General features: G+C 47.0%; 1 protein-coding gene across 1 annotated transcript in view; it reads right to left on the bottom strand.

The window, feature by feature from the left end:
* Window positions 1-1483: 1483 nt before the first annotated feature.
* CDHR3 (cadherin related family member 3) overlaps window positions 1484-11799 on the bottom strand; it is a 57478-nt gene continuing 47162 nt past the window's right edge. Inside the window, exons 14-19 of the mRNA XM_054726334.1 lie at window positions 10749-10999; window positions 8705-8886; window positions 6621-6634; window positions 5304-5335; window positions 3264-3312; window positions 1484-1791 (exon numbers count right to left, since the gene is read on the bottom strand). Of these exons, the coding sequence (XP_054582309.1) occupies window positions 1484-1791; window positions 3264-3312; window positions 5304-5335; window positions 6621-6634; window positions 8705-8886; window positions 10749-10999 (836 nt within the window). The remainder of the gene's footprint in view (window positions 1792-3263; window positions 3313-5303; window positions 5336-6620; window positions 6635-8704; window positions 8887-10748; window positions 11000-11799) is intronic.

Genomic DNA, 11799 nt, shown 5'->3' with positions numbered 1-11799 from the left:
CATGTACCTTGGTTGCGGGCACATCCCCAGCGGGGGGGTGTGCAGGAGGCAGCTGATCGATGTTTCTCTCTCGTCGATGTTTCTAACTCTCTCTTCCTCTTCCTTCCTCTCTGTGAAAAATTAATAAAATATATATTTAAAAAGAAAAAAAGTGACTTCATTTCATGAAAAATTTTAATCTGGATGGCTAAAATTAAAAGGACTGACAACACCAAGTGTGGACAAGGAAGGAAGGCAACCAGAACTCTCAGTCATTGCTGGTGGAAGTATAGAGTGGAGCCACCAACTTTGGAATTCTCAGCAGATTCCAGCAATGGCTCAAGCATGTCCACTCCTAGGAACATGCTCCCAAGAAACATGTTTGTGCTCACAAGAAGACATGCACGAGAAAGTTCACAGGACGAATTTATAACAGTGAAAAACTTAAAGCAGCCTCCACAACAGTGAAGAGAACTGGACTGCTGACCTACAGTACGACACGGATGAATCTCACAGACGTGATATACTCAGCAAGAGAAGCCGGGCACGAAAGGGCACATCTGTGAAGCTCAAATAAGCAAAACTAATCTATGATGATAAAGACCCTCCTGCCTCTGGGAGGAGCCTGCTATCGAGCTGACTACCTTGAATATAAGTTGTGCCTCAATAAAAAAATAAAAGCAGGTGTTTGCTGTGTTTTTTTTTTTTCTTTCCAGAAGAATAACCCACTATCTATTCACCCATTTCTTTTTTTTTTTAATTTTTTTTTTGTTTTTTTGTTGATTTCTGAGAGGCAGGGAGAGGGAGAGAGAGATAGAAACATCAACGATGAGAGGGAATCATTGATTGGCTGCCTCCTGCATGCCCCCTACTGGGGATCAAGCCCACAACCCAGGCATGTGCCCTTGACGGAAACGAACCCTCGACCCTTCAGTCCGAAGGCCGACACTCTATCCACTGAGCCAAGCCGGCTAGGGCTTCACCCATTTCTTTTTCACTGCATGGCTTCTTTTGAAAAAGATTTAAGGTGACTTACAAAGGTGGATGGTGTTGAACTGTATTTATAAATGAAGAATTCTGGGTAATGCTAAAAGGAAGGCAGGAAAAGAAGATGAAATCAGATGTGTGGGTAGTCCTCAGCATTAATATCAGAAAGTTCTGTGTTCTTCCTAGGGATAGACTGAATGGAGCTTCCTAGCAATCAATGGGAAGAAGAAACACAATAATTCCATGTCCAAAAGTTAGCAGCCCAGCTGATTAGAGGCACGGAGACCTGGGGCCAATTTCTCCTGTGCCGTCTCAGAAAAAGGGAACTATGCCATCAAACCCTTTTGTGCTGTTTTAAACAGCCCATTTGGGACCCCGGGTCTCCGAATCCCTTCAGGCCACATTTTTCCTCCCGTGGCACCTCATAGGCTCTCGTAGAATTTAGGGGGAGGCAGCATCCCTCAGAGTGTCGAGGTCCCTCTCTTGCTCTTCTGTGGGACCAGCAAGCACACAGTACTTACTTCCCTGGGTGAGGTTTGGGGGAAGCTCTGCTCTTGAGGGCGGGGTCTCTGTTCTTTGGGGTGCCCGGCCTGCCATCGTCATCGTTTCTGGAACCTGGGCCTGCATCCGCAGCCTGTGCTTGGCCGCTCAGCCCATCTCCTTCCTTGTCGGTGCTCCTCGGTGGCCCGGTCCCTCCCGCGGAGACAGCGCTGCTTGCAGCAGCTCCCTGGCGGCTGGACTCTTTCCAATTTGACATTTGCATTAAGGAACCTTTCCACTTTCTGGCTCCAGTTCTTGAGTTGAATTCATATTTTGCACCAGTAACTGGGGGGAGGGGGAGGAATACAATGACCATGCAAACAAATGACTCTCTCGTCCCCATCTCCACCCCGTCCATCCCCAGCCCCGGAGCAGGTGAAGAATGCCAGAAGGTGAGAATCTGAGAATCGCCGGGATGGAAAGCATGCTTGTGAACAGTGCAAACAGTCCTCACCAGCCTGCCCTTTCCGCGGCTGCGCGGCTCCAACCACACTGGTAGCAAATACTATGCCTCCGGGGGTCGGAAGGTTCAGGGAGTCTCAGGCCGTCTCAATTGCAAGATGAGGAGGCCACATAAATCTGGAACTCCATGGGAGCTTCGGACAAATTAGGTTCACTCCCTAATGGGGTTACCCATCTCATTCTGACTTGTTTTAAAAGACCCCAGAATGCCTGCTATTAAAAGGCATTCACCAAGGGAGGAGGAGAAGACTTTGATTTGTATTTATGTTCGCGTAGCAGAGGTTTGTGGACACAGACACACAAATCTGGCCCCCGTTGAGATGAAGCAGGGGAGCCATTTTTATTGTGTCGGAGCCAGCAGACGCTAATTGACGTGTCTGTTCACATTTGTCCGGTTGGCTCACTTCTTCCTTCTTCCTGCTTCAAACACACAAACACAGAGCGCCGGCTCTGGTTCCCCCCGGCCTTTCCCTCGGAGCTTCAGGCGAGCCCCTGCACCTGCCATCTCCATGCAGCGCGAGTGGCCTCTCCGCTGAGGATCCACCAGCACTTATGCTAATGTGGGCACATTATGGTAACAAGTACCTAATAATAGAGGGAAATTTAATTCCAGCAGCAGCGGCAGCAGCCCGTCCTGGAGAGGAGCCATCCTCCTTCCGAGGACGACCGAGCCCTTTGCATGTGAGCGTGGCAGGGAGCCAGCACACTTGCCTCCTGAATGTGGTTTCCTTCCCTTTATTCATGTCTATAATTGAGCCTTTGTAAGTGGAAGGATGTGTGTAAAGGAGCTAAATTTGGAGCTGATTTCATGGGGGTGAGGAGAGCTCTGGAGGCCAGCTTTACCTTCTGTTTATCTTGCCAACCAAGAAGAAATTCTTGGCCCTGGTCTAGGGAAAAAAAGAAGCCATCCGTCCCATTTCTCCATATCTCTCACTTCCACATAGGATGGCGTTGGAAGCATTCAGAAAGGATCAGGGGTGGAGGCTCAGTCCCAATGAGCATGGGGGGAAAATGGGGGTTCTTGAATTCACCAGTCCCTTGACTTGGTTTGTGATTTAGAAAGGGAGGCTAGACAGTGGCATGGTCCTTGAGTAGGAGCCTGGAGGTGGAAACCCTCTGAGGCCTCACACACGATCACGTGTCTGCAAACCAGCTCAGCTCAGAGCTGGTCCCACTTTGTACTGCAGCCTAGAAGGGTCAGCGCAGTATAGCTGACCAAACGGATCAAAACTGAGGTAAGGGCATGACCTGGAATATGCAGAGCACCCTAATGGGTGGCATTGCCCCTTAGTTACCTGGGTCTGTGGCTTCGCCATCAAAGACAGTGCTCATCTGGATTGTTTGCTACGGAGAGAAGAGAGACAGCTTCCAGCACAACCTCACACACTATCAAGCACAATCCTCCTCCCAGGCAAGGCCACGTCCTCACAGCCTCAGCTTCTTACCCAGGGCCTTCTGGGCACTTACTTACTCGATGGGCACCGTGCTAGATGCTGGGGACACAGCAGTGAACAGGCAGGAGTGGTTACTGCCCGCACAGAGCTTGCAATCAAGTGGAAGCCACTGACATACAAGCACTACAATACGGAGTGAGAAGGGCTAAATGAGGGGGAGGGTGATAGAGGAAGCTATGGGGATGCAGGTGGGAGTGGGAGGAGGACATTTAGCCCAGACTCGGGGGTCAGAAAGCATCCTGAGTAAAAGGTGTCTAAGCTGCATAGAAGAAAGAGCAGAAATGCCACAAACACCGGCTAAGATCTGCCTTGCCTAAGCCCGCTGTCGGGCAGACGTGGGAGGCAGGCACAGATGAGCACCCACGTGCTCCCACCCTGGGCTCTGGCTGTGTCCCTGAAGTCAGTGCAGCGTTGCATCAGGGCTTGGCCTGCCTTGCCTAAGCCCTGTGCTCCATATCTTTCTCTCCCCCTGATCCATTCTCTGTGCCACCCTCTAGGACCTGACCTCCGACCCCATTGAAACGCTCTCTTCCCTCACACGGTGTCCTCCAAGGGTGTCATTCTTTGGCCTGCTGATGAGGACTGTGTTTGGAGTTTCGTGGGCCCTTCAACCCCAGTATTTATCACTTACGCCAACACTTACTCACTTGTCCACCGCTCCCCAGCACGGAAGAGAGAGGAAAGCAGACTGGATGGGTTTCATCGATTTAATCAGCTCAGCAGCCCCACTTTTTATGGTCATGGAGATTTTTTTATTTAATTGATTAATTTAATATTACATAAGTCTGAGGCAGTCTCTGAATGAAGGGCACCTGCCTTAGACAATAAAACCTGGAAACAAGAGATCAACTCTTCTTCTTGTTTCTATCAAGACCGACACATATAAATACTTAGCTGATGAGCCTGAAGCAAAAATTCCAGTGCACTGAATTGCCCTCCTGGCTGTGCTTATCATTCCCCAAAGTTATGGGCCTGGGATCATAACAAAGTCTTATTATTAGAGGTTGGGGGAGGTGTGTGTGGAGGGGTGTCTTCTTCATCAAGTGTCATCATTCAGTAAAAGAAAAGCAAGGTGGTAAGCTGGGAGTAACTCTCCAGCTATCACACTTTGCATTTGTGTGACTCTTAGCATTTTCCAAAATATCTCCCCACCTGTTATCTCCGGGCAGGCATCCTCACTCCCATTTCACAGATGAGGAATCTAAAGCTTAAAGAGGCTGAGGGAGCCCTGGCCAGTGTGGCTCAATTGGTTGGGCATCGTCCCATGCACCAAAAGGTTCGATTCCTGATTAGGGCACATGCCAGGGTTGTGGCTCAATCCCTGGTTGGAGTGTACGGGAGGCAGCCGATCAATGTTCCACTCTCACAAAGATGTTTCTCTCCCTCTCCCTTCTTTTCTCTCCAAAGAATATCAATAAAAATATTTTTTTAAAAGGAGGCTGAGGGAGTCTGCAAGATCATATGTCCAAGTGGGCAGAGCTAGTCCTAGACCCAAGAACTGCACTTTCTCTATCACTTTTTCCACAAGGTTATGGAAGGGCAAAGGAAAGAAATCCTATTGAAGGCTAAAGCTTAAATATTGGTCTTTAAGCTCCTCTTCCCCAACTTACTCTCCTGGAGAGCTGGTGTAGATAATAAACACCACTATTCAATATTTATGAAATCCAGTTCTTCTGCAAATATATCAGCAGACATGTTCAGTGGAGGGAACAAATTCTACCAGGAGCACGTCACACAGCAATCTGTTCCAGTGGCCAAATACAAGCATCTCCCTGAATGATAAACACCCCCCGAGGCTGTGGCAGGGCCTGCCTGGGAGGGGGACAGGAGCCCCCCACAACCCTCCACCCAGCCAGGTGCCCCGTGGCCAGCCAAGCTTACCACCACCACTTCTCTCTTTGTGCTCTTCATTTCTGCAGGGAATAGAACAGACAGAAGTTAAGCTTCTTGGACACTAAATTGACCTTAAAATTCTACCTCCACATGGGATTTCTCTTAAACAGGCTTTGAAATCAGAATGGCAGACACGGCAAAAAATTTTCTCTGTAGACATGTTTGTTGATGGCTTTCCATCTCCTCAGAAACACACACACACACACACACACACACACACACACACTACACACAATAAGTAGAATTAAAAAAAAAACAAAAAAACATTTTTGCTCTTTTTCCAGCTTGTTATTATTATTGGACCTAAGAAATTAGTTTTTAAATGGGATTTAGTTTTAAATAAGTTATAGGTAAGAAAGAAAGAAAGAGTTGATATATTTGTTCATAATGTGGGGATTCCTTGTATCCGTTCCCTATGCCCTTTTAAAAAAGGAACTAGGGTGGGAGACCGTTTGTGAAAATCTCATTTATTTAAATCATCCCATTTGATATGATTAATAACCATTACAATTAAATTTCTAATCCTGCTCAGATGTGCCGTGTGCATGTCAAACACACAAACCTATGATTGGAGTGGTTAAAACAATCGTTTTTTAAAAACACATTTTCCAATTTTTTGTTCTGTCTCTCCCCATGGCCTGGGTTCTCCTTGAGGCAACAACTTGTTGGGACCAGGTGGCGACATCTCCTTAGGCTTGGAGTTGGTCAGATCGACCTTGCTCAATTCACCAACGTCCCCGAAATCATTCCGTTCTCCCAGCCCATATGACTGCACCAGCCCCCCCTTTTAACTAGCCTGACCTAAATAACTTGGGAAATAATAAAATCCATTACAATCTCAGAATAAAGTATCATTTGTCCTTTAAAAAGAGGCATCTGTCCAATAGAGAGCATGATCTGTCCTCAGGAGGGGTCAGCAGAGAGTAGATACCGTCTGACTTAACCCACAGAGAATTCTTCGATCCTGTCCCACCCAGTGGGCAACGGACCTCTAGGTGCTTAGGTTGAGCTGATTAGAAGTGACTCTGGGTAGGGAAGAGGCGGGGCCAAAATGAGTGACTTGAGTGGGCCAACGGCACCGTGTATCCTGACCTTCCTTTTCTCCAGCTAGGCCTGACCTCAGTTTCATTCCACCCATGGGTGATGAGGCTAAAAACCCACCCAGACAGGATTGCATCCTGATTCTCTGCCAAGTCAGACTCCTTTTATGTACTACAACAGAACCGGCAAAAATGATGATGATGCTAATAATAATAATAATAAAATAATAATGACAGCAACAAAGGGAGTAGGCACCATACATACCTCCTTTCTTCACCCTATGTGGGGGAAAAGGAATGGACAAGAATTAATCTGAGAGCATTCTGTACTCGTACACTCATAGCACGGGGGCCTTTGGGCAACTGTGTTCCCTGGGATTCAGGAGTTGACTGAAAGGGGCCAGGGATGGGGACTAAATTGGAGGCTGGGCTCCCACCCTTGCTCCAAACAGAGCAGCTCCATCACTCTTGGTTTGGGACTACGGAGGTTCTGAGAGTTCGGTAAGTTTGAAAATTATTGCTTTATAGAACTTCAGGGAAAACATCCTCTCTGACAACTGGATGAGGCTTAACAACCCCAATCAGATGGACCGGCAATTCTTCCTGCCCCATTCTTCTCCCTAGTAGCTAGCTGAGCAGAGGTGTTAGCTCACAGCAGGGTGGTTCAAGGGCTGGCAGCTACACCTTGGTTTCTGGTAACACAAAGAGCGGGCTTTGGACTCTAAGACCCTTTCCCTGATAACCTTGGATCCTCTGATTTTATTCTATTTTGCTATTGAACAAACGTTGGCTGCCACGTGGTATAACTAATTTCCAGAGAAAGCAGGTCTGAGTCTGAATAACTAGCGAGTTTTTCTTTTTTAAGTCAACCATGTTGAAAATGACTAATATTTAGAATGTAAGTTAAAGCAAACAGGTACACGGTGCATATTGAACATTTAACCATAAATTGCTTGTGAGTTGCAGCAATTTGGATAACTGACTTGCTTTAAGAACTTCTGCTCAAATCCCACTACAGAGTACCACCATCCTTACAAGTTTAAGCATCACTTTTTTGAGCCAATTTTTTTTTTTCCAAATCAATTTGTGAGTAGAGTCCAAACAAAAATGCCTTTTTTAATTTCAGCAGATGCTAAAGGAGTTCTTACCTTGAAGTCAAGGTTGCCAATAGCAACTTCCCCAATAAATATGGCAAAATGCAAAGCACATCTTTATGCTAATGCCTTATAGTTTTATTCTGAGTCTCTCATCCATAGATTTTAGATTATTTGACAGTACTAGTTAGTCTTCAAAATACCTTTAAAAGGCACATGAGTCTTATCACCCCTTTCTTTTGCCAGTGAGAAATTCTAAAACTCAAGTTCCCAACACCATAAGATTCTTGGGCTTATTGCTAAACTGGGAATCTAGAATCCTGAGCTCAATGAGCCATGAAAAATAATATAACAAGCTTTTAAAAAACAGTGTATTGAAGCATTTATATCAGGAACAGTACTAAGTGCTTTCTTTGCATTTGCTCACTTAATTGTTTAGTTTTCAAAAAAGAACACGGGCTGCCACTTGCCTAAAGACACATACCTAGAAAATGACAGAGCTAAGCTTTGAACCCAGGCCTTATCTAAGGCCAAAGCCCAGGCTCTGAACCACCCCGTTCTAATTGTAAGAGCTTCTGAAACTCAAGAAACTGGCTCTGGGGAAGCTCATAACAATCTAGTGATCTCTTCCTTCACTCTCGTACCTCACGTGGCCAGTAAAAGAGCCCCTGCAGGGTGTTGCAGTTAGAGGTGGGTTAGTGGAGAGTAGGCGGGAGAGGAAACAGGTCTGTATTTACAGCCCTAGAGAGTGAGGGATCAGGGCCACGTGTAAAAGAACAATGATTATTTAGTTACACGAAAGCCCAATTGAATCACTGGAGCCGAAAGCTTAATTTCCTTATCAGTTTTTTGTGCTTCCTCTAATTCTATTCCCTCCTTTAAATATTCTACAAAGATGAGCACAGCATATCTAACACTACTCACAGTTGGGCTTTTTTTTTTCTGAAGCATGTATCCCGGGCAAGTCGCCGAGGGGTTGAAACCCAATTTCTTTGGGAACAAACACACCGAGGACAGGGCAGTGCCCAGGAAAACCAAAGGAACTGTCTCCTGACCCAGCGGCTGAGGAAGAGGGTACACCGTGACTAAGGGCAGCTAGGATTCTTTCCCCATGTGTCCTTTTCCTTCCCTCACACCAGGCACCCTCTCTAACCTGTAAAGGAATTTGAATTCTCTATCTTTCCTTCGCCTGACCTCACTGGAAACAGTGTCCCAGAGGAAGTTGTGGGAGGGGCCCAGCCCACCGGCAACTCACAGAGGTTTCTTGTGCTTCCCAGTCTTGCAGGGACAGTGTCTGTGGATGGCTTTGGCCAACTGGACGATCAGAGCCACCAGGAGAACCAGAAGCAATGCGGAGCCCAACGTGATGACAAAAGGCACATACCATGCCGATGGAGAATAAACGTTTTTCCTCCGGATCTGGTAGGTGATCCTGGGCTTGAATGACAGAGACGCGGGAGGGGGGAGTGGAGGGCGGTGACATTCCTGACATCAGCACCTCCCCAGTGTTTATTTCACTCTTTGTTCTTGTTCTATAAATGGGACATCTTTGTGTGCGTAGTTCTTGTTGCTTCAACAACCCATTGCCCTATTTATAGCCTTTCCAGAAATCAATTAGATCAAAGCACAGAAAATTTAGGGAACTGGAAAGCAACTCTAGGCCTAATTTTATTCTCTGTCTTTCTTCCCCTTCCCAAAAGCTAAAAATTCCATTGGCTTTCTTCCCTGCCCCAAAATGGCATAGCTCAGGGACTAATAGCGCCGTTGTCTCTCACTGGGAAGGCATGAGCCACGAGAGTTGTTTTTTGTAACACTTTGGGAGGTTTGTTGGTGTTCACTCACTACAAGCTGCACTGCCAGGTGAGTGGGCTGATATCACAGTGAAACCTCAAGCTCAGCGCTTGCTTCTTAGAGTGGGAGACAGATTAACAAGCGATGGGGATTTCAGGAGTGTGCATGCCACAACTGGGTCACGCTGTAAGCCCCAGGAATGTGGCAATTCCTCACTCAGGAGCTTACTGACTCCTACTACAAATGAAAACCCTTAAGGTTACCTTATGCCTCCATTCACTGGGGTAATACGGACTCAAGCATCTGGAAAATGAATGTTAACCCGTTCTTGGTAAGACTGAGAGGCAAAATTTGACCATGTGTCATAGGTGATTTTCTAAGGTTTTGATTACCATTCCTTTGGCATACTGCAAGTGTGGGGCTGCCGACCAAGGGCGTGACTTTTACTGGGAACAGAAGGAAAGGGGACAAAAGAGTCAGCACAAATATAAGTCGGTCCCTCCACAGCGCAGGGGGAGCGGGTCCTGTTGTCAGAGTCCAGATCTCCCTCCCTTCGTCACACTGGTTCTCTTTCGGTGCCTGCTTATTTTTCTTCCTTCCACTTGTCACAACCTCTAGTTATTTTAATACATGCCTTTATTAAATTGCATGTATTTGTAATGTCTCCCCCTTTAAATCGGTTGCTCTCAAACTAGCACCCATGAGAATCCCAGAGTTTAAAAACACAGATTGCTGGGCCCCACCCCCAGAGTCTCTGATCTATCAGGTCTGGGGGTTCCAGGTTCCAGTGTCCTTTCCGTGAGGTTGTGGTGATGATCATGGTTGGGTGAGGTACAACTCTAATGTTCTGGAATGGGCCCGGGAATGTGCATTTCTAACACATGTCCAGGTGATGCGGATGCTGCTGGTCAGGGACCACACTTTGAGAGCAACTGACCCGGATTATAAATTCCATGAGAGCAGAGATCATGTTGGGCTTGTTCACCAAAATGAATGGGATATCGTAGGTGTTAAATCAATCCTTGTAGATTGAATGAACTAACTTTGATGGAGTGAAGATGGGGAGTAGGGTACAGATTGGTGCATGGTAACTCTTCAAAAGAAGTGGAGAAGAGCACCTGGCGGCTACCTGCTCTCACACACAGACTTCATGGCCCTTAAGAGCAAGCAGAGAAGGGCTTGTGAAGGTAGCAGCTAGCCACATGCCCATGAAAATTGTCTCCTGTACCACAGCCGGCCAGTACCTGATCTAGCACAAGTTCCTACACAAGTGTACTCCCTTATTTAGCAGAAGAGGAAAAGTTAATGGTTCTACAAGTCTCAGGCCTCACCCAGATCTCTATTTACCCACAGTGACTACTCCAATTTAGCCCATGGGTGCCATTTCTGGCAACATCCTAACACCTCAACTCTGTTCAGCCAACCCACATATTTATCCTGGGTCAAAGGGCTCCATCGACGTTAATCACAAGGATCTAACTGAGGAGTGCAGGTCCCAAAATCCTTACCCTGGGGGTCGTAGTGACAATCGTGGTTGGGTGAGGAATGACGCTAATACTCAGTGTCACTGTCCCTGTTTCAACCAGGGCCTCAGCTTTCTTCCTGCCAGACAGCAAGTTGTCATCAGTTATGTAGACAAGTAGCTTGTAGTCCCAGGTCTTGTCAAGCCCACCAGGATAGTCAAAACGAGTTGCAAGGACCAGGTGCGTGATGTTGGACCCAGCATTGGGAGAAAAGGTGAAATGACTGTTGACATTGCCTAAATGAGATTTGAGACAAGGATTTGGGGCAAAGGAAGAAAAGAGAGTGAGAAACAAATGTTTAGAGGAAAACTACATCCAGTCTTTTCCACAAACGTCCATACCTCTGTGTAGACTACTTCTGATGCCCCAGGGTTACAATATCGGCCTTGTCTGTACCAGAACGTTCCATTAGTATAAAGAAACTTGCTCACAACCAGTGTGGCTGCAACGAGGATGAGAGCAGAAAAGGACAACAGCACCCCTGTCCCAGGAGAATGGCTGCTATCTTGCAGAGCATCAGGCAGAGATTTCATAATCCTGGTGCGGCCTCTCTAGCCAATCCTTACCATGCAGCATTTATTTGGTAACCACATGTAACTTGCTCTCGGACCAATAAGTGGGCACAAGAGGGTAGAGGGGGCCACATCCCTAGCCATAGGCCAAGTTCACTTCATGCCTTTCATGGAAGTTGGTGGGCCACACAGAACTGGTGACATATGTCCCTGGAGTTCTGTGCTCTCATGCTGAAGGAAGGTTGTCTCCTGGCTTTGCAGGGATTGCAGTCCCGGGCCCTCCTGAATCTACCCCATTCCCACCTCCCCGCTGCAGTCTGTTAGGGCTCAGGGCTCACAGCTTAGGGAACAGGGCAGGAAGGCTGCCCGCCCAAGCAGCCCTTGCTCATTCCTCCAGTGGCTCCAGACTCATTACCGACTGAAAACCAGTAAATGGAGCAGGAGATGATGCAATTTTTACTCCCTTAGCAGCGAAGTGCTCCATAAAGGCCTGAGCGTTCTCAGTATGTGTTATTTCCATCTTT

Source organism: Eptesicus fuscus, chromosome 14, assembly GCF_027574615.1.
Source record: "Eptesicus fuscus isolate TK198812 chromosome 14, DD_ASM_mEF_20220401, whole genome shotgun sequence".
NCBI lineage: Eukaryota > Metazoa > Chordata > Mammalia > Chiroptera > Vespertilionidae > Eptesicus > Eptesicus fuscus.
The sequence above is the reverse complement of the archived record's forward strand: the minus strand, read 5'-3'. Positions and strand labels throughout refer to the sequence as shown.